Below are 23,409 nucleotides of genomic sequence, written 5' to 3' on the forward strand. Positions count from 1 at the left end.
CACATAAAAATGCAAGTAGAAAAATAGGGACCACTACGGTGGGAAGGTAACAGCGCTCCGTGCGCCTTTGGTGTCTAGTCATGCCGGCCACATGACCATGGAGACGTCCTCGGACAAGCGCTGGCTCTTCGGCTTTGAAACGGAGATGAGCACCGGCCCCTAGAGTCGGAAACGACTAGCACGCATGTGCGGGGGAACCTTTACCTTTTTTAGTATAAAAGGATAAGTAACATTTAGATATTGTGCTAATGGAGGTGTGATAAATTTATGCTGCAGATATTGATAGGATAGACAGTTAAGGAAGCATGCTGGCTATTGTTTTAAAGGCTTCTGATGTACATTGGCAAAGGCATTTATTATCTGGGATTTTCTGAAATCCCAGTTTACAGGCATAAACATTTGCAGCATAAAAATCACCAATGTCTTTAGAATTTTGGTATGATACTCTGATTAAAATATCTAACTGTCTTATAAATGGTGACTTGGCTATTTAAGAAGACATCAGTGGAAATGATGCTGTGCTCAATTTGATGCTCTTTATCATACATTCATTGTCTGAGATTCTTCTTGGCTATATCATATACTATTGTCATTACTGTGTCTAGAGAGGTGATAATGGTACAACTTCTCCTCCAGCCCTTTTCCCCATTTCAAATAAAGAGGTCAGCTAACACAGATGTGGCTAAGTCTACAAGAAAAAAGTAACACGCCTGTACCATAATTTGAAAAGGTTAATTCATGCACTGGCTTTTATTTCAAATAGTCTTCCTCCCATATAAAGAACAGCACTAGGCACACCAAAGCATTTGAAGAATATTTCTTGGGCATTTAGACTTTCCCCTGATAGATGGAGGATTATTCCAAGGGCTTTAATAAAGCATATTACTAATTTTAAATTGTGCCCATTGAGTGACCAATTTAATGCCTATGATCTTTCAGTGAACACCATTGTTTTTATAATTAATCTCTAAAGATTGATTGTCAAAGTAGGAAGTAAGAGCACAGTATGTTCTTTGTAAACCTACTTGGGTTTTAGGGACAATTACCACATCACCTATGCAAAGGCATATACCAAGACGAATACAAGTGAATTAATATGTAAATTGAACAATAATGGAAGCAAGATGCAGTTCTACCTAATTCTCCTAAAGTTTGAAATGTTTTGGGTAAGGTGCCCTAGGACATTGCAGTGGATCTTAAATATAAGTTTTTATATCCAAATTACTTCATTTGATGTTGAGAGAATTTCTCAATATCAAATATAATATGTATCTAAAATCAAGAAACACTGTATAAAATGCAGTTGGGGGATATGTTCTTTTGCCAGACGGTGCAATATAAAAGCTGAATGTAAAACAGAGTGGCCTGGTTGAAAGCCAAATTTTTCTGCCAAAGATTTTCAGATTCCATCCATTCCACTAATCATTGATACAGATTTGCTGACTCTACTAGACAGACTTAAAAGTCTCTTAATTTGGTGGCAGCTTTTTCTTACTTTATTGTACATTGGAATTATTATTGCCATCCCCTCATCTTTAAGGATATGCATAATGCAGTTAATGAAAGAGAAGAGAAAAGCCAGAATTGGGTTCTCCACTCCAGGTTGTTCCTGATTACCTTCTCTTAGGTTATATAATAATACTGAGGGACTTTAGCAGACTTGACATTTATCATTCAGAAATGTTTCTGAGCAGGTTACTGATGCCCACTTTAGGGAACAGTCCATGTCCAAATGTAATGGGATAATGGCTTCTTTCTTGCTCTTATATAATAGTCAGGAATGTTCCGCTCAAACTGCTGAAGGAATAAAGCCATACATCCATCAAAAAAAAAAAAAAAAGATTGTGAGCCTTCTCTTTATGGGGAAGCACAATAATGTCAAAGTCATTGCTGGAACAATCTTGGAATCAGCCAGCCATTCCATCTTGTTTGGACTGAGTCCAGATCTTGGCAGCCTCCATATATCAGGTCATGATTTCCACTGCATCTCCCAGTGAGTCCAGGGAAGAGATGTATAGCTGAATATCATCTGCATATTAATAATACGGTACCTTATTCTGAACCAATGGATAACCTCTCCTGGTGCATTCACCTAGACATTTTTGATAAAACCTTTGTTCTTCCCTCTAAGAGATCTATAGGTAGCACTGACTAAAGATGTACTTGTCCAGCTCACCAAATATCTCTTTTAAGATGAAAATGAAAAAAAATATCCAGTCAAAATTCTCTAACTGGAAAGTTCATTATGGACTAGAAAAGCACAGAGTAGGGGAGAGTTTAATTCTTTCTTCATCTAACATTTTCCTGTACCAATACAGTATCCACCTCTTCTTATCCTATTTAGATAAGTATTTGGTCAGGAAGTGGACTGGCTTGCTCTACCAAATTTTGCTGCTTCCTGATCCCCCTTTGGAAGCATACGTCTTAATTTCTTTCTTTAAAACCACCTGAGAAATTTAACATACATTGATATAGTATTTCATGACATATGTATGTGTCAAACAGAACATCAGATTCAATGTACCTTTTGCTTCATGTAGCAAAATGTTCTGGTTTGAAGGCTGTAAGGTTAAGCTTTGGGAATCTTCAAATTTTTCTTCTTTCTCTGACGTCTGGTGTGTGAATCCCAGCCATCTCCAAATAATAATAAACCTTTATTGTCAAAGTACAACATGTGTACATTGAGATTAGCTGAGCCTCCCCCCGTGCTCTCTCCCCCCAACACACAGTGACAACAAACCCTCCATCCTACCACACCATGTGAACCAACTACACCACACACCGGCCTCCCAAGTCAATTCTGCATAAGATTATGTCCCATTTACTGTAAAAGCCTAACAGCCCACGGATAAAAGCTATTTTTCAGCCTGTCGGTACGGCTGGCTATACTCCTATATCTCCTACCGGATGGTAGGAGAGTAAAGAGATACCGTCCAGGGTGTGAGTCATCCCTGAGAATCTTCCTCACTCTTCCAAGGCAACGAGCCCTGGCGATGTCATCCAGTGGTGTCAGGGGACAGCCCACAATGTCTTGTGCTGTGCTCACTACCCTCTGTAAATGTTCATCACCACCCTACCATACTTTTCTGCTTGTTCTTACCACATGGAGAACAGGTGAGAAATGTGTGCAAGAAAGACTGGCTGAATGAAACCTCAACTCTCCCTTCTTTTTCCTGTTAGTGTTACAAAAGCTCCAAGCACAGACAGCCACACCTTGAAGTGCCTTTGAGCATCAGCAACGTTGTCTATGTGCCGAAGGACGGACGCCGGAAGAAGCATGAGCTGCGCTTCTCACTGCCAGGAGCTGAGGTCCTGGTGTTAGCAGTGCAAAGTAAAGAGCAAGCTGAAGAATGGCTGAAGGTATCTCTCGCAACTGCAAAAGACTGTGATTCCTCCGCAAGCCCCTTCTTTTCCTGCGGCTCATATTTTCTACATTTGTTATCCTTTTGTTGATTTGTTTACTTATACTGCCCGGGATACGCTTAGCAATCCGGCTGTGGCTGCTTTTTGATTTGAGCAAATGAGAATGGATCTCATAGGAAGTGGGACTTATCTTCCTCCTGTTCAAGGGCTTTCTCCTTTCCAGCCCTCTTATCGGGCCTGTCTGATTGCAACACCAGCTGTGGAGACAATATCCACCCATCAGAGAAGACCTTTCTCACCCGATTTAGAATTGCCTGGCAGGGGGGATGTTTGTTTACCCCCACTCAGTCTTTCCTGCTTTTGTTCTCAAGCCTGAGCTCATAAACTCAGTGAATCTCTAGGAAAGGTAGAATTTGCCTTCTCTTCCTGGAGAACCAGTTCCTTCAACTCAGCTTTCTCTAGTGTCACCTCTGCCCTCCCCAGGAGTAGCAACCCAAATATACTTGGAGAATGGCAGATTGGAGAAGGCAGATTGCAAAACAGGAGCCTGATAGATGGAAAAGTAAACAAGTCATTGTGACTAACCTCATAACGTGTGGTTAGCCATATGCTGAAGAAATCAGTTTAATAAGTCATAAAGATTTATCAGGCTTATTGTTGTTTTTGGTAAGTACCTATTCTAGGAAGATAAATGCAAAATGGTCTAAAAGAAAAATAATAATAATTCCCTTGTGGATCTAACAAGTTTAGGACAGAGAAAGGAAATCTGCAGACATAGAGCCTCCCCATGCAGCCCCTAATTTGTGGCTTCTCAGCAGCCCAAGAAATGCATTTTCCTGTGGCAGGATTATTTGGGTTTCGGTATTTTTGCAAACTTGGGGGAAGGGGACAAATTGTTTCCATTTCTACCTAAACCCCACCTTTCTAATCATAGCAGTGTCTTAAAATTATATTGCTAAAATTCTGCCATTGAAAATGGAAATATAATGGGGAGGGGGCATTTTTTAAATATTTATGGGAATTCTAAAGTAGGAATAGAACAAGTTTGCTTTACAGATGTTGCTTGTTCCTTTTCTATTCTTGATCCTCATTGAGAACTGAGAAGAAGAAAAAAAAATCAGTGTTCTCTAGAAGATTGGAAAGTCAAATTGTATCCCTAGCCCTTCAAATGCTCCAAAAGGCCTTGGAGATATTAGTAATTCAGTGAAATATCTACAGTATACTTATAAACAGAGCCTAGTGGAAACAGCCTTCTCCTTGTTGTTTTATGTTTACTTGGTATCACATTATGTATTCCCAACAAAAGCAATAGAATTATTTGGACTGAAATATAACACATGTGGGGGGCAGTGTTTGAGGAAGACTTGTTTAACATTTCGCTTCCCACTATCTGAGTTAGTGCCATCAGCTGATCACACAGTAACTTATTTCTTATGTAGCCTGAAACAGAAGTGTGGAGTTAAACAACTAACAGCATTTGACATAGACAGAAGATGCCTACAGAAGGAGTTGGCCGATTCTACTGACTCAACTTTATACCATAAAAAGAGAATCTGTGACATGGGGGCTTGGCTTCTTTGTAATTTGCCCATCCTCACATGGAGATATGTACTCTCTTGGAAATTTCATGGGGCATTTATCTGGGAGAAGTTTAATGAAATCTATAAACTAAGTAGTTTATATCAGAACTGCAGGGGTGGAAGTTTAATGAGTTGGGAGTTATGTTCTGTTTTGGCAGAGCAAGTGTTCTTTGGCTTGAGTACTGTCAGGAAGATCAGAGTTAAAAGTCTTTGTTCTTCCTTATATTACTGGCTGATTTTTTTTTGTTATTGTTTTTAGTATTTTCACATCTTGCCTTTACTGCATATATATTAGTGAAAGCATTCCCCACTCTGGCTTGGGATATGAAACTGTTCAGATCCTCCCTTCCTCAGAATGTTAAGTACTCTCCTGGCCCTAGTCCACCTGACACTTCAATGGGCTGGATAAATCCAACTTTCCTTTGAAAAACCACCTCCCTGGATTAAAATACCTGATAACCGAGTCAATTAGGGTTGTTTTGGGATCAGAGAATAACGCAATGTGAATGAGATAGAGCAGGAACTGGATGCACTTCCTGCCCTATAAGGAAAAGACTACTGCCCTGTATTGTCAGCTCTTATCTCCTTCAAACATGTGTCAACATTCTCTGCTGAAATATTAGAGAATCTGGGAGTGGAAAGAATAAAAATCAGCAAAACCTTGTTAATGAATGAGCTATTGAATGAACTTTATAATTTTGTCTCCTTCTTCCGGTATGTTAGGAGGCATAAGAAAAACATTATCTTTAGTTAGGACCTGTTAGCCAAATGGTACTCTTAGGCATAAAACTGATGTCAGTTTAACATAACAATCAGGAATAGGTGACATTAGAAACTAATCCTCTAAACAAGCTGAAAAATTAGATGTTGATTTGCCTTTTTCAACCTGATGCTGATCATGTACTGGGTTTCTAACTTCCAGAATTCCTAGCTAAGAGTGGTCCCAAATTATCTGGAGGACACTAGTTCTTAGTAGGCTTGTATATATTAATTTCTATTTCTCAAAAATTGATCACATTTTTATTCCTCAAATTTGGCAAACAGTGATCATAGTTCGTAGCTCCTGGATTAAGAGTTGGCTTTTCAGTTGCTAACTGTGATCCCAGACAGAGTTTGCTTTATTCCTTTGTAGGGCAAGGAAACCTGGATGGCATTTCTGTACTTGGGAAAATGCAAGCTAACAGTTTGAAATGAAGTGAGCTTTTTATTATAACAGAGGTGTATCCAGTAGTGGGATTCAAATATGTGAACAACTGGCTCTCTGTGTGGATGCCTCTTCCAGAAGTCCATTCTGGGCCTGGGCAACAAAAAATGAGCTACCGGTTCTGCCGAAGTTGTGCGAACTGGCTGAATCCCACCACTGGGTGTATCCCTGTTTTCAAAGTGGTGGAATTAATTACTGTCATTCTAAACTCTTATCTCCTGCCCAGGTGATAAAGGAAGTAAGCAATCCCACTGGAGGAGGACTAAATGGAAGTGAAGTTACTCTATCTCCGACACTTACCTACAAGATGGACCACGATAAGGTAAAATTTCCTAAAGTTCTGTTCCCAGGACAAACTGGACATCATGCACATAAGATTCATAGTGTACTTTTCCACATAGAACTAGCAACTGGAAGAGGGTAGAATTTAACCCTTTTTTAATCTGTTTTTATCTACACTTAATTTAAACAATACCCCATATGCAAAAGAAAAGGCTGCATCCTGGTGGAAGTAGCAGCTGGAGGAGGAGATTTTCATTGGAATCAGAAAAATTCTATCTATAGGTAGTCCTCAACTTATGACTATAATTGAGCTCAGAATTAAGGCTATACGTTGTATTGGTCATTAAGCAGGTCACTATGTGACCAAGCCCAATTTTACAATCTTTGTTTGCTGGTAGTTAAGTAATTAGTGTGGTTGTTAATTGAACACATTGGTTGTTAAGTTAGTCCATAATAGGCATTTTTTGTTGGAAACTGGAAGAAAATACTGATTTTGGGCAAAAATGTTGTAAATTGTGATCAGATGACTGTAGAGCAGACATGTCAAACACAAGGCCCGGGGGCCGGATTCGGCCCGTGAAGTGGTTTCATGTGGCCCACGAAGCCATCCTGGAAACAGTGAGGGAACGGCCCCCACTGCCTTGGCCCTTGGCCCAGAGACCCTCCTCCTGCCAGAGACCCTCAGATCTGTCCCACTCCTGCCCAGGCCCCCATAGGCACCCTTGATGCGAACGATGTAGAGCTGGCCACGCCCACCCAGTAGGCCATATGCACTCTAGCCACGCCCACCCAGTAGGCCACGCCCACCCTGGCCATACCCACCCGGCCCCCTGAGGGCAACTGCAATGCTGATGCGGCCCTCAATGAAATTGAGTTTGACACCCCTGCTGTAGAGCATGGTAAATAGCCATAAACGTGAGCCAGTTGCTGAACACCCGAAATGCAATCACATGACTGTGATGATGGGGCGGGTAGCTGTTGGAATTTCCAATCTGGTCATGAGTAGCCCTGTGGAGAGGTCCATTGTAACTTCAAATAATTGCTAATCAACTGGTCATAAGTCGAGAACTATTTGTAATTGCACTACATTCTTTATCTGCCCGTCTCCTTTTGGAATGCTTTCCTAGCACCCCTCCAGTGCCAAGAGTGGTTCTCAGTCTAAATAAACCATGCAATCTTTATCTCAGAGCTGTAAGACCAGCATGAGGCCCACTTATAAAGGAGACACCTGGCTCTGATATGAGGATTTTGGAAGAAGGCAACTAATCTTCCCTGAGGGAGCATAAAGCAAACTCTTCAAAAAAATAAAATAAAAATAAGCCAGTTCTTAAGTATCCAACAGCAACCCAGCAGGTGGAAATGACTCATTTTTGTCTGTTGGTTAATCAAAGTATCTATGCTGCTCTTCAAAACTAACTTTTCCCAGAATGACTTACAAGTCTGCATTTTCAAAGTAAGGAGCATTGTGAGTGCTATTTTGGATAGCAACCAAGATCACTTTCTTCAATGAGCTTTGCTCAGTGAAGGCAATTAATCTATAAGCAAATTGAGCCAGGAGAGGAAGCCCTGGGGAAAATAAAACACTGACAACCCCTGGATGTATGTTCTTCTTTGACCAGAAGTCATCTCAGGATAAACATACTTCTGACTCGGACAGCATTGCAACGGCAGAAAATGGTTCTTCTTTGCCCCAAAGGGAGAGCCATGAACAAGGTGAGTGATATTTTCCCACTTTATAAGAGGAAAAAAACCTGAGAATTAGAGCACATACAGTAGGATTTACTATAGTCACTAACACTGATAGTGTTACCTAGTTTGGGTGATTAAATGTCTGCAAGAAAACAAGGTCAGAGAGCACCAAGGACCCCTCATTTCAACTCTGAGCTATTCTCCTTTACTGATACCACAGAGGTATAATTTAAAATCTATCGAGTGTTTCTAAGAATTCACTAGTAAAAGATAATTTCAAAAAGCTCGATCCGTTCTAGTTTATCCATCTGGGAGTTACTACTTTTTTTTACTCAGGATTTTTCCCTTCAGCCCAACTCTAGGTGAACTAGAAGGGATATAGTTTTGAATCTTCCTGCCCAAAGCCCAGATACACAAAAACTACAAATGGACTAATCCTAAAACACAAGAGGTAACTGGGTAATTGTGTACTGTTATAATCAACAGATATTTTAATGAAATAAATTAATCAGACAATTCCTTCAGTGATGCCAAGTAGACATAAAAAGAGTTTGCGGAGAAAAAGAAATGTAAGGAAAACAAAGGGAATCACACAGAAATCCATGTAGAAGCAGTACAGCCTTGTACCTGTTTTGAAATGTTTTTGTGGCAAAGATCCTAAAATGACCTAAGCTTAAAGGATATATACAAAACAGATGTTTTCCTAAACTGTTTTCTGCCAAACAATCGCCTTTACGTCAGCTTTTAAGAAGCCCACTTTTTCTATACTCCCTTATCTTGTTCCCACTCATCTGTTTATAACACCTAATAAAATAATTTTCCTAAAATTTATCTCTGTTCCTTTCTTTATCACCATTAAATGAAGCACATCATGAAACTATCACCAACTAATAAATCTGTAGTTTCACACGCACCTACAACAAGTTCATACTATATAACATACATTTTCCCCATTTGTTTCTAATTAAACCTACATGCTTTTATTTCCATCAGCTCAGCTCTGCAAAATCCAACAGCTTCATCCAGATCTTTCATTATTTTTTTTCATTTGACAAATATAAAATATATGAATGGCTATCCTGCAACATACTGTTGCCCATTTTTCACCTAGTAAGTAAAACGAAGCAAATACTTTTTTAAAAGCTAGAAGTTGAAAACCAAGATTTTTTTTAAAATAGAAAAACAATTAAGAGACAAAAGCATATGATCCCAGAATACTATTTATTTGATAAACACGGAGCTATTCTCTAGATAACTATGGAGAATGGGAGGAAAACCTTTAATCTATTTGTGAATTTTTGCTGGCTCAGCTAAGTCACATGCAAACTTCATATTCTGTTCCTTCTCCAAGGGAAAAGCAAAAAAAGTGGCTTGGCTGAGCTAAAGGGCTCTGTGAGTAGAGCTGCTGGGAGGAAAATAACCAGGATAATCAGTTTCTCAAAGAAAAAGGCTTCCCCTGAAGATACCCAAACATCCTCTACAGAAGAAGACATCCCATGCTGTGGTTTGTATTAGGATATGAATAGGAGCACATTTAAGAGGGAATCAGTCATTGGGTAAATTGGGGGTAAGGGTGGGTAGGGATAGAAATACTTGCTCAGCTACCGTATTTTCCAGTGTATAAGACGACTGGGCGTATAAGACGACCCCCTACATTTCTTGTTAAATTATAGAGTTTGGGCTATACTCGCTGTATAATACTACCCTTCTTCCAACGCACACCAAATAAAAATTAAAAAACATCAGATTTGATTTTAATATGGTAATTTTAATTCAAATGCTTATGACATGCAGGTACTTAGTAGGAAAACTGTCACTTATAAACATAAGGCTGTTTGTCATCAAACATGTAAACATAAAACAGTGCAAGTGGATTAAACTTTTCCTAATTCACTCTAAAGCTTTCCCTGCGCAGACCAAATGGGAGATCCGCTCCAGGTTTTCCAGCCAGCCCACCCAGTTCCTGAGTCAAATGTGTCCTTAGAGCTAAGCAGCTGCTCTGGCTGCTGCATTCCCCACCTGCCTTTCAAGTTGGGATAGACTGCAGCTGCTCTTCAACTTTAGAAGGAAAGACGCCCAGACCCCAGCCTGTAAAAAATCACAGACTGCAGCTTCTTCTCCAATTGGTCCCGCTTTCCCTGTGCAGACCAAATGGGAGATCCGCTCCAGGTTTTCCAGCCAGCCCTGTCCCTAAAGTTTCAGCACCTGGTGTATAAGACGACCCCTGACTTTTGAGAAGATTTTCATGGGTTAAAAAGTCATCTTTCTTTGCATTGCAAGTAGATAATAAAAGTGACAGATAAATGCACATTCATTTCTTCATGAAGTTGTTATAGTAATCTCATGCATCCCTGGGATAATTCCCTCCCCACCTCCTTTCCATGTTCATAAAACGATAAAACAGTTATAATTATTTTGCAAGACCTTGCTGCTGACATCTATATATTCCGATTGGTCCAATCCAAGGGTTTTACAAAACTACATTGTTTCTCTTATTTTACGATGTACAGCAAATCATTTAGAGCAAAGGTGATGCTATTCCGAATTCATGCTATACAGTATATATGTAAAAAAGAGAGAGAGAGAGAGAGAGAGACGTATGTACTCAAGGAAAATATCTCATTGATAAAGCTGGGAAGGGGAAACTTGTAACCATCCAGATGTTGCTTAAATCCAAGTGTCCAACTCCAGTGTTAAAAGTCAATTACATCTGAACAGCTTCAGGTTTGCCCTCCTTTAGTCTGAAGTAATTTTTGATTTGGGAACCAACTGAATCATATCTTAAGTGCAACATTTTCTGATAGCCTAGGAAACAATCTCTGGAAGTTTATATCTCTCTCTGTGTCTCTCTCTCCCTCCCTGTCTCTCCCTCCCCCTCTCCTCCCCTCTCTCTTATGTTGGACATTGCACTAGTGCTGATCTTCTTTTATATCTCCTGGCAGGCTACTTGCATGTTCTTGTTAACCAGTGTTGGAAGGAACGTTGGTGTCGTTTAAAAGGCAACATGCTTTATTTCCACAAGGACCGCACAGATTTAAGGACCCATGTGAATGCCATTGTCCTGCGGGGATGTGAGGTGGCACCAGGACTGGGCCCCAAGCATCCCTTTGCTTTTCGTATCCTTCGCAATGGACAGGAAGTCACTGCCTTAGAGGTAAAGGAGCTTTCAGTTTCCTTAAATAATAAAAATGCTTTTATTTACCCCTGTACACATGTGCATTTAGGAGGGATATTTCACTGTGTAGGTTCAGTGTTTTCATACCCTGTGACCCATCATAGTTTATTTTCACTATGGTTTGTTGTATAATCTACAGCAAATGGCCATATTGCACTAATTATTTCTAGATGAGTTGTTGAATTCACACAATACACTAAACCAAAATCAGACAAATGATTTAGCATGTTATTGAATCTATTCACTGCATCCAGTAGAAATAAATAAATGGAGATGGTCTTTATTTGATTAGGTAGAAATGCTGTAAAGTTATATCCTTACCTTACTTGCAGGAAGAAAATATTCCCCCATTGCTTCTCAGAGAAATATTTATGATTTTACTCTTGTATATCATCTACTCATTTAGGCAAACAGCTATGAAGATCTGGGACGTTGGCTTGGATTGCTGCTGGTTGAAACTGGTTCCCAGACCACTCCAGAGACCTTGCATTATGATTATGTAGATGTTGAGAAAATAGCCAACATAATCAATGCTGTGAGACATTCTTATATGTAAGAGCTCCTCTTACTAATATATTTGTGACTTAGCCAAGCTGATGCGGTATTCTGTATCTACCTCTGCAGATTGCTTTCATAGCTTTCTCCTGGTCAGTGACAATAATAAATTTCCTGGTATCTCTTAAAACATTTTTGAATCTAAGTGACAAATGGACAAACATGGAATATATAGGCCTTTTAGATTACAAATATAGTGATGAGAAGATGCCAAGCTAATGGTCTCCACGGCTGAGTTCTCTTCCTCTTCTTTGAATCAGCAGAACATTATTCTAGTGTGACATTTGATGTTACCTGTGCCAATTTCTGTCATGTCTCTGTTCCCAGTCAATACTGGTTACTTTCGATGTTCATTCATGGTAATGAGTGCCTAGCAGATTTTAGCTTGCCTTGAGGCTGCCCTTGGGTGGTGTTGGAATTGGGGGGATGGGATGGGGCTAGGAAATGTTGCTTTAGCATTGCTAAAATGGATGACTTACACCAGTCTTACTCATGGGCTGGAGATATAATGAATGCAACGTCATGGGAGCATGATACAAGAGATTTGCTAGGTCATCTGTGACAAGGTTAGTGGAGAAACAGCCTAACACAGATAAATCCACATTCATGATATTTGACTTACTCTTTGATTCTTAAAAGTAAGCTACAAAGCTACATTGCCAAAGAAAAATTTTGGACTGTACTTGGGGAAAAAAATAACTGTATACTACTCTCTAATATATGAAGTATATAGATACAGTACAAATAGTCCTCAATTTATGGCAAGTCATTAAATAACCACTCAAAGTTATTGCAGCCTAGGAAAGAATGTTTTACAGTTCATAAAACATGTAAAACAATGAACTATCCCCCACACCTCCCCACAGTAATGCGACTGCATGTCAGGCACTTGGCAACTAACTAGAATTTAGGACCTGTTGCCAGGTACCCCATGATCATGTGATTGCCATTTGCAATCTTATCCACTGGCTTCCCCAGAAAATCAATGGGGAAGCCAGCAGGGAAGGTTGCAAGTGGAGGTTACACAAGGGAGGGGATATCCTCCAACAGATTGCAGAAAAGGAACTGAAATATTCAGAATTTCAACTCCATTCCTGTAGCCCCCCTCCCCCCCCAAAGGATTTTCCTTCTGTGAAAGCAGGGGAGGGAAAATCCTTCAGCGTTTTACAGGAATGTTTGAGAGCAAAAGAGATGCTTTCTGGGAGGATTTCAGATCGTGAGAGTTGAGGTCCTCTCAGCAGGCTGCTCTTTGGCTGTGTTTCGATTTAGTTTGATGTATCACGTCCTTATATAACAGCAAACCCAGATTTGTCATAGGGAGAGGTATCCCAAGGGATCATTTCTCTATTTTGGATGTGCACTTTACATATTTTATGTTTTATATTTTTCTGCCCTTCAGAAATGCTGGATTGTATCAATTCCAGTCCTATAAACAACAATTGCAGGGATTCAATATTGATGCAACTAAAAAGTCTGGATAAAGAAAATCTGCATGATATTTCATATGATATATCCTCAAGAATCAAAGGCTAATTATCTCCTCCACTTTTGGGGGTTTTCCACTTTTTAGAAGGCATATTCTCTCCTGCCTAACCAAAAATACTAGCTTTGGGTAAATACAGTAAGATGTGACATTTGTCAGTGAATTCCAGAAAAGTGTTTGGATTCAGTTAATAGAGGGTGGAGAAAGAATCGAATCTTCTTTACTTATTAAGCACTTGCTTAGAAAAATTAAAGGTGCTTTTAATCTATTTCTTCCTCCTCAGGTGGGCCAGCTCCTCTCTTGATAACCAAACAGAGCCAACTCGTGTATTATATGATGAAGTCCCCTACGAGAAGGTGGAGGTAGTTTATAAAAAGCAAAAATATTATCCTGTTTCCTTTTTTTTTAAATTTTCTTGACATCACTATTCTTCCAGCTTGCATGTGACCCTCCCTTCCCAGTTGCTTGGCAACTTGTGGGAAACTGTTCCCAGGCAGAAATACTAGGATAAACTGTTTCTATAATCTAGGGCAAAACTGGATTTCTTACAGATATCCTCCTTGGTAATGATCTTCATGATATCACAGTTGTTTTTGTTCTTTCTTTCCTTTGTGCAGTCAGAAAAACCAGGGTGGCCATCAGGATCCCAGGTGAAGCGGCATGGCTCTTCCTGCAGTGAAAAATCACGTCGTATAGATCCACAAGTTAAAGTCAAGCGTCATGCGTCAAGTGGGTTGGATGGGATTCATCTGTCATATTTGGCATTATGCCTTGGATCAACCAACTAAAAAAGAGGGAATGGGGGGTAGAGGAGTGGGATTCATCAGGAACTCCCATTCTTAAAAATAACAAGAAATCCAGGTGCATAGGATAACATATCGAGGCATAGAACTCATTCCTTGTTTGATGTTTCTGCTTTTGTCAAATTTTTGATTTCATATGACTTGCATGCTGCTTCTTAACAAATAAGGATTGCTTAAATCAGGGGTCCCCAACCCCCAGTTTGTGGACCGGCAAGGGTCCGTGGCATACCAGAAACCGGTCCGCGCAAACGAAGCCCCATCTGCAAGAGGGAGGCAGCATGCGAAACCATGCTCCCTCCAGTCTGCAGAAAAACCTCTCTCCCTGGAACCGGTCCCTGGTGCCCAAAAGGTTGGGGGCCACTGGCTTGCATCTCTGATAATGCAAGAATCCCAATTTGCAGCACTGGGCCAATTTCCTTATGAATTTAAGCAAATACTGCTACTGTCTTTTCCCTTTTATAGTGTTTCCTTCTTACTTGGGATATAGGCTTGAAATAGGAAAGTGTGAATGAAAGTTCCCAATTTCTTTTTGCAATTTCTTACGATGCTGTAAGAACGCTGGGCAGAGTCCACCTGGGATTCCTGTGCTGCAACATGATCTTCTGAAATTTGGTCTATGAGAACGGTCTACTGCCATAGACATTTTCCTAATAGCTATAAATCATTTTATAAAGGATGCTAGGCTAGGCTACAGTTGTAACAAGCTCGTTAGTAATTCATTTATCAAGTGCTAGAAATATTAGTAATAAGCAATTTCCAGAAAACAATAAGGGAGCTATGTTGGAAGTATGGTAATTAGTGATGACACTTTTGGTTTGGTATGAGTTTTTTAAGGGGGAATTGTGTCTCTTTGAGCCTCAGCCTCATTCACTTCTTGGCTGCTAAAAAAGAGCTAGACACACTAATCCCCTCAAGAACCTATCTATTGTGTGTGAATGTTTGTGCAGATGCCAATAATTACAAGTATGGAAAGAACCGGGCTGAGGAAGATGCTCGGAGGTTCCTAACAGAGAAAGACAAGCTGGAAAAGGAGAAGGCATCCATTAGAAATGAGCTTATTGAGCTGCGAAAGGAAAAGCGGGAACTACGGGAGGCCATGAAGAACAAATCAGGTACAGTCCTACTTCAAGGGCAGTGAAGCAGTGCCTTTTCTATTGTCCACATTATAAAAGCTGATATTTCAAAAGTCAAGGTTCAATAGGCCTGTGGCAGGCGTAGGCAACCTTGGCTCTTTTATGACTCGTGGACTTCAACTCCCAGAATTCCTGAGCTGACATGGCTCAGCATGGAAACCTCTCCCTTTCCCCTCAGGGTGGCTGGCTGAGGAATTCTGGGAGTTGAAGTCCACGAGTCATAAAAGAGCCAAGGTTGCCTACCCTTGGCCTATGGAGATGGGTTTTTTGTTCAATATTTTTGTTCAATATGTAATAGGATCTACATCTAAGTCTCCTCCCCTGGCTTCTGGAAGATTTTCTTCATCATCAGCTGCCAGACACTTCTATATGAAACATAGCATCCCACCTGCTATGACCTCCCCCAAACCACCAGTGCTCTTTGACTCCCTCACTATTCCCTCATTCACTATGACAATCTAACTATTGATAAAGAAAAAAAGGTGTCAGGTGATTCCTGCAAAAGTCTACAGGTAGTCCTTGGGTTACAATAATGTCTTCATCAACCATTCAAAGTTATGATAGGGACTTACAAAGGCCTCTCAGAGTTACAACATCCCTGCAGTCCTAACATAGCAATTTCTGATGTCTTCTGCTGGCTTCCTACCAGCAGTCAATGGGAAAGCCAGCAGGAAGTTGAAAATCATGATCATGTAACGTCCTCACTTAATGACCCATGCAGTTCATGCTTAACAATGGCTAACCAAAACTAAGCAATGCAATCATAAGATATCATGCTTTACAACCACATCAGCAAGAGTTCCCAACTCCAATTGCCCTGAAAACCTGAGCTCTACCATTACCTTCACATTATTCAAAGGTAGAGCATGCTTTGCATCTTGTTCCTTCCCATTTAATGGTAGATATATTGCTAAAGTCTCTTCAGTCTGCCAAATCCACACAGCTTCCAACTGATCACTGAAACCAATCCTGCCTTGCGGAGATGAAAGCTCAGGTGTTCCACCTACTGGGGAAACCATGCTTTTCATAAAAAAAGGTGAACACTATTATCTGAAAGCTTGGAAGGTAAAGGATAGTAAAATCTTCTATAGGTAGTCCTCAACCTACGACTACAATTGAGCCCAAAATTTATGTTGCTAAGCAAGACATTTGTTAAGTGAAATTTGTCCCATTTTTAGACATTTCTTGTCACTGTTAAGTAAATCACTGCAGTTGTTAGGTTAGTAACACAGTTGTTAAGTGAATCTGGCTTCCCTATTGGCCCACAATGCCTTAATAGGTCACAAAAGGTGATCACATGACCCTGAGACATTGCAATTGTCATAAATATGAGTCAGTTGCCAAGCGTCTGAATTTGATCATGTGACCATGGGGATGCTACAACGGTTGTAAGTGTGAAAAACAGTCATAAGTCACTTTTTTCAGTGCTGTTGTAACTTCAAACAGTCACTAAATGAACTATTAAGTCAAGGACTACCTTTTCCTTAGTTCTTTCCAGGGCACTTCTGTGCTAGTATTGCTATTGCTAATTTCGAACTGTAATTGTGATTATACCAGTACTGCATCCCAAAGTACTTGTAATAATAGAAAGATATGGAGAAATTGAAAGAGGTTGCATGTATAGGAGGACCGGATATCTCGAAGCATAAATATAATGCAGAAAGCCAATGTCTGGACTTTTTGAAACTCTTTAAAAATATACTACATATGCAGCATCTTATACACGGGAAAATAATGGTAACCTCCGCAGCCCAGGGCATGCCTGTGAGGGTTGCCATGCCGCCTGGTGCAGGTGTCAAGTCCCTGTGGGCTTGCCACTAACGGGGGGGGGGGGGGCAACATTGTCAGCCGGCTGAACTTCTGGATTTGCCAGCTCAGCTGTTTGGCACTCCACTGAACAGCTGATCGGCATGGAGAAACTCGCATGCCAGAGCGTCTTTTACAAGGGTGCGTCTTATAGACGGAAAAATACAGTATGTAAAATGTGGGTGCACCTGTGCAGATTTTAAAATAAAAGATTGCATGGTTATTCTCAGTGTTCTAGGCTGATACTGAATATTAGGCTGAGAAATGATCACAGATCTTGTCACAGAATTAGGAATAAAAGACACCCATAAATATCTCTCATCCAAGTTCAGTAAAAGATGAATAAAAAAATTATAACCCCTATATCCACTATAAACACACATCCCTAGAAAACCTTTTTACAAAGCTATTATGAAATGAAGTAGGATAAAGGGAGAGAAATAACACCAGGAAAATACAACCACAAACTATTTTTCTAGAACAAGTGTGAAGTAAACAATCAACAAAGTTATTAACCTATTTTTTCAGCTCTTATCATCAATGCGACAAAAATAAATTTTCATTTTTATGTCCATGTAGTATTGTAGTCCTTAGCCTTCTTTATTCTTTCTCGCTTCTTCTAAGTTTAAAACCACATGTGGTATTCCTGGGCTCACTTAGAAGCAAGGGATTAAATGGAAGATCAAGCCCAGTATTCTGTTGGGCCCAGGAAATTCAGAGCTAGAAATTAAATTGAGTAGATTTATCCGCAGGGAAATGGAGAACAATTTTTGACCAGGGGCCTGGACTAGAAGATCTCCAAGGTCCCTTCCAGCTCTGTTCTATTCTATTTATTATTTATTGCTTATATTCTAACCTCAAAATAGACCATTTCTTTATAGTGTGATTTTCTACATAAATCACAATTCACAGTGGTGTGGTGTTATTGAACTTTGTTAGGTTCACTGGTACGGGACGCGGTAGCTCAGTGGGTTAGGATGCTGAGCTTGTCGATCAGAAGGTCGGCAGTTTGGCGGGTCAAATCCCGAGTGCCGTGTAACAGAGTGAGCACCTGTTACTCATCCCAGCTTCTGCCAACCTAGCAGTTCGAAAGCATGTAAAAATGTAAGTAGAAAAATAGGGACCACTACGGTGGGAAGGTAACAGCATTCCATGCGCCTTTGGCGTCTAGTCATGCCGGCCACATGACCACGGAGACGTCCTCGGACAAGCACTGGCTCTTCGGCTTTGAAACGGAGATGAGCACCGGCCCCCAGAGTTAGAAACGACTAGCACGCATGTGCAGGGGAACCTTTACCTTTACCTAGGTTCACTGGAGAACCATTTTGGAAAGACATATGAACTTTGGATTCTACATAGTTTCAATAGTTTAATTTGCTCATGTATGTTACTCTGTGGTAAGATGTGCAGCAAACTTAATAATAAACAAACCTATCTGTGTTGGTAACAGGGAAAGAACTGAAGGAGCTGGAGCAGCGTGTTGCAGCCTTAGAGGAGCAGTGCAAAACCAATGAGGCACGACGGGTGGACCTGGAGCTCAAACTGACCGAAGTGAAAGACCAGTTGAAGCAGTCACTAGCAGGAGGGCCAGCCCTGGGGCTAACTGTAAACACCAAGACTGAAAACAAGGTAAAGAAGAGGCTGCTTGCTTTTCCACCCTCACATTACAAGCCATTTCAACATGAGTAACCTACATAAGGACAAAACAAAAATGATGACAGTCATGAAAATCCTACAGCTGTTTTGTTTTGCTGGATATTTACAAAGGCCAATATTTGAAAGGACATGCATTCTTGTGTCATTTTGTACGTCGAAATAAATCCATTGTATCCAACTTCATAATGTAATGTTTAACTGTGCACTTACTGTGCATCAATAAAACCAAAGTGCCTTTAGATTCTGAGTACACCGTCTTTCCACTAAAGGAGAAACAAAAGGCATGCTGTGAGTTTATAAATGTGAATAACTCTGTTTTGTATCATCTCCTACAACCCTTAGCAGTCAATGTACAGTCTAATTTGCCGGGGTTTATATTTTACTGAATATTTTTTAATCTACAAGTTTCTGCTGTAGGCACCTGCCTTTGTTACAGCATGTTTAGTGAGACGCATTGCAAGAAGTTTGAAGAAGACAGTGTGTAGATGTGGGTCTTCTCCATACACTGCCCCTGCATGTTCAGCCGAAATTATTGCAAGGTGGTATTGCCCTCTGAACTTCCAGGAGATGCAACATCTTGGATGACTCTGATTGTCTCAGGCATCTCTCTGGAAGAGGGAGGTTAGCTGGCCTTTGGGGAAGTAAGCAAAAGCCACAATAATCGAAACTAGAGATTCCATTTTAGGGTGCTTATACAGAGGATAAGCCAAGATATTCCATGGTAGAAAGGCATCCAGGAAAATGCTGCTGGCTTGTTAGAAGAGCAAACAGGGGACAAGATATCAAGACATCCTTCAGTATCATAGAGATAGTGATTGCACAAAGAGGAAAAGTTATTCTTTTCATTTCACTCCTTTATTTGTTTCAGAGAAAGAGGGTCCCCTTTTTTAGGGGAGTCAAGGAATAATGACCATATGCTACTAAATATAAAGCACATAATAATTGTAAAATCATAGCAGCTTATTAATGATATTCATTTAATAAATCTTTGCATGATATGGGAAAACATTTTTTTGTGATGTTGAAAAATATTTAAAAAGCAGGTGTCAGACAAACCTCCCTAAGGAGACCATTCCAAAGATCGTTTAACCTAGGACATGCTAACTTGAGAAGGCTGTCCCTACTCACCAGGCCTTTAAAGATAAAAGGCAGCTTTTGTCACTGGCCGATTTATATTGGAGGAGGTAGTTCTTTCCATTCCTAATTTTCTTCACATAGAGAAGAAAAGGGAGTAACTTCTTGGAATAATAAGCATCTGTCTTCTTCCAGTCTGAACAAAGTTTGCTAAATATTTTGAGATTAAAACATTCTGATCCTGAACATTGCCCAGAGATTAGAACAGCCTGGCTGGATCTCATCCAGTGTGGAACAAGCTGTTCCAAGGTCATCATGGCATTCCAGGATTGAAACATTTTGACTTTGAAATGGCACACCTACTGTATATGGCCTTAACTATTTTCCATATTACTTGCCTTTTTACAGGACACTGTTACTCAGCCAAATGGAAACCCTCCAGAGCATTTGGTCCCAGTTAACTGTGCAGCAGAAATGAGGAAGCGAAGCCCCTCTCTCCTTCCTGCCAACAAAGGGACTGTGTTGCAGAAAGCAAAGGTATGGAGTCCATCTTCATACAAGAATACCAGCCCTTTCCTTCTCCATAAATTCAAAGTCCTTCTATTATATCCCTTTCACATAAACTACTGCTTCCAACTGGTTTATAACTAGCCTCTTCTCTGGTCCCTATCCCACTACTGCCCTGAATATATTGGGAAATGGGCAGTAGTGGGGTTCAAATATGTGAACAACCGGTTCTCTGGGTGGATGCCACTTCCGGAAGTCCATTCTGGGCCTGGGCAACAAAAAAAATTAGCTACCGGTTCTGCCGAACTGGTGCGAACCAGCTGAATCTTACCACTGGAAATGGGCACATAGAATGGCTTCCTTCACTTTCTCTCTTTCTCAAGAATAATTTCTCAACTTGCCTCCAGCAATGCTGGCCACAATTAGTAGAGAATTTAGATAAGGGACCAAGCATCGACCTTCTTCCAGCCATGTTAAGCGAGTTATGTCTGTGAAAGAGATTGGAGAGTAGGTGTGCAAGCTGCCCTCTTCTTTGCCCACCCCAAAAAATAGCGTACGTTTGGGTCTAGAGGGGCTAAGCGGGGTGGTGTTGTTTCAGCTCCTCCACCCTCAGTGTTTCTGATTTAATGGTCTCTGATTCCAAAAAGCAGGTTACTGCACTGCCGGTTTTTCTGGCCTAGTTACAAACCTGCTCATTGGTATAGTCAAAGCCATTCACACCATAACACCGAGTGAGGCCATTGTCTCAGGAAACTGTTGCTAGGGGATTGGAAACAAGACAGCTGGGGGCACCAACTTGTCTTCTTTTGAAAAGAAATTCAGATGCTAGGTCCTGTCAGCTCTACACATCAAATGGAAGGATGCCATCTTGCCTTTTGCCCATAGTGCAGCAAAGTTAGGGCCAGTCCTGTCAAGAGATTGATGACTTTTTGGTGAATTTTGTTGAGAATGCTTTTGGTGAAAAAGCAAGTTACAAAAGTCCCTAAAGAACTCATCAGCAGCATCCAAAGGATATTTGAAGAACAATATTTATCCTGGATACATAGCTGTGCCTCACTAAAATTTTGCCTCCATTATGAAAGTTCAACTAGACCCAAGATATCTATTCTGGCTTCAGGACTCAATTTCCTCATTCCTTTCTTCAATTTATTCAAGCTTGGGTATCTCCTTTGTAACACCGGGACCCACAATGTTGCTTTTTTCCCCCTTTTTCTAGGAATGGGAAATGAAGAAAACATAAAGGATCTCTGGGCCTTCATCCCTGAGATGAACTCCTCTTGAGTACAGGGACACTCTTGACAAAGGCTAAAGCACCACAAGAGTCTTTCACCCTGCAAAGAAATTGCAGAATACTGAGGAACTTGGTTCCTCCACAGTGAGAGCAGCCAACTTCCACTAAATGAAGGATTAACAAACAGAAGAACTTTTGAAAACTGGCATGGGTAACGGAGGGAGGGGGACTTTGGGAAGCAGGGTGGGGGAAGAGAAATCTTTTCAAGGATTTATTTGTTGTATGTGTGTCCTTAGAGTACACTTTGTTGAGTGGCCTAAGAGGAGCAACTCAGTAGGGTTGGCCTGCCAAGCAGTAGGTCTGATCCTTTTGCTCTTGGTAATAAAGCAACCAGAGTATAGATATTTTAATGATGAGGATGATGATGGTGGTGGTGGTGGTCGTGAATTTGTTCGGAGATCCTCATTCAAAACAAAATAATCATCTAAAACCTTGGACAAATCTTGTTGCAACTTCTCACACACAGGAAGCCAGATGAATATCCCTCAGTGCTAGGAAATGAGGCATGACATGGAAGTGCCTTAATCAGTCCTCTTGGAGGATATTATTTAAGCCCCCGATTCTGTCAGCCTAATTCAAATCTCATTTTTTTCTGCCAAACCATATCAGGGCAGCAACTGTTGAGTAATGAGGGAACAATAGAGTCCCAAAGAGAGAAGGCCTAGTCAGAATGGTGTTTTTAACTCAGGACTGCCAATTAGGAATATTCTCACAGTCTCTCTCTCACACACACTCACACAGGCTGCTATTTAAAATGTTCAATGTGTTAAATAAGATCAATAATGGTAAGAGGACATGGAAAGTTTTCTGGGTTTGGTTTGGTTTTACCCAGGACCAATTATGTCATTCTGCCTCAACTATTTGTACAATAACCCCTTCCATTTTTCTATATAATCCAATTTGTAATGAGAAAGAACAGTGAAGAAATTGATGGCTATAGCAGGAAAATCAGCTTCTGCAAATGTATATAAATTGCTCCAGAGCTATATCTTAAAAGGTGCTACCTCTGGTCAATGGGACTGCTGCTGAAGGACTTCCCCAACAAATCAGCCACTGGAAGATGTTATGCTTGTTCATAAGTTATCTTCTACTCCCATTTCCAAGAAAAACCCTTCTTTAAGGGAAGCAGTGGACAAGTTCATTTTACATTCATTTTGCACTAGATGAAGGTTCAACTGCCTTAATGAGCATAAGATCTCTGGTCAGTTTTAGGCTTACTAATTCCTGGAAGATGTGAAGAAAACCAAAACTGGAGCACAGCCTGAAGAGAAGACCCCCAAGGGAAACCCCAATCAATACCTAAAATTACCTTCCTGCTGTGCTATTCCAACAGACCAGAAGTTATAGTGGTTTGTCTTTCATTCACAAACATTAAGTAATAGGTGCTTTTTTCTTTCTTTCTGGATGCATATTGTGACATATCTTTGACTATTTAAGAACTGTCTGCACTTTAACATCTGGATCCTTTGCTCCACTCTCTTTCAATAAAATATGATCTCTGTACAGAGCGATATGTATTCTTCAGTTCTTCTTCAACCTTTTACGGCAATGTTGGGTTGCAAAACCATACACTGTATCAGTCTTGCCAAATTTTGTACTTTCCAGATCTACCTGATCTGCTCCCTTAATTCACCATGAGCCTTTTCACTGGTCATACTGGGAGAGGCTTATGGGAGCTGATCTAACATTTGTGAAGGCATCAGGTTGGAGAACACAAAACCAAAGCTACAGATCCCTCACAGACCCATCACTTAAAGCAAACTAAGTTTGGTGTCATGGTGAAAGTGCTGGCCTAGAAACCAGGAGAC

General features: G+C 40.5%; 1 protein-coding gene across 1 annotated transcript in view; it reads left to right on the forward strand.

The window, feature by feature from the left end:
- Nucleotides 1-23,086, forward strand: part of AFAP1L1 (actin filament associated protein 1 like 1) — an 83,478-nt gene extending 60,392 nt beyond the window's left edge. Inside the window, exons 8-19 of the mRNA XM_083352978.1 lie at nucleotides 3,181-3,360; nucleotides 6,374-6,469; nucleotides 8,049-8,142; nucleotides 9,470-9,622; nucleotides 11,061-11,272; nucleotides 11,700-11,845; nucleotides 13,615-13,693; nucleotides 13,949-14,060; nucleotides 15,082-15,246; nucleotides 18,524-18,702; nucleotides 20,212-20,340; nucleotides 21,527-23,086. Coding sequence (XP_083209104.1) covers nucleotides 3,181-3,360; nucleotides 6,374-6,469; nucleotides 8,049-8,142; nucleotides 9,470-9,622; nucleotides 11,061-11,272; nucleotides 11,700-11,845; nucleotides 13,615-13,693; nucleotides 13,949-14,060; nucleotides 15,082-15,246; nucleotides 18,524-18,702; nucleotides 20,212-20,340; nucleotides 21,527-21,550 — 1,569 coding nt within the window. The 3' untranslated portion in view covers nucleotides 21,551-23,086. The remainder of the gene's footprint in view (nucleotides 1-3,180; nucleotides 3,361-6,373; nucleotides 6,470-8,048; nucleotides 8,143-9,469; nucleotides 9,623-11,060; nucleotides 11,273-11,699; nucleotides 11,846-13,614; nucleotides 13,694-13,948; nucleotides 14,061-15,081; nucleotides 15,247-18,523; nucleotides 18,703-20,211; nucleotides 20,341-21,526) is intronic.
- Nucleotides 23,087-23,409: the final 323 nt, after the last annotated feature.

Source organism: Vipera ursinii, assembly GCF_947247035.1.
Source record: "Vipera ursinii genome assembly, chromosome: 2".
NCBI classification, from domain to species: domain Eukaryota; kingdom Metazoa; phylum Chordata; class Lepidosauria; order Squamata; family Viperidae; genus Vipera; species Vipera ursinii.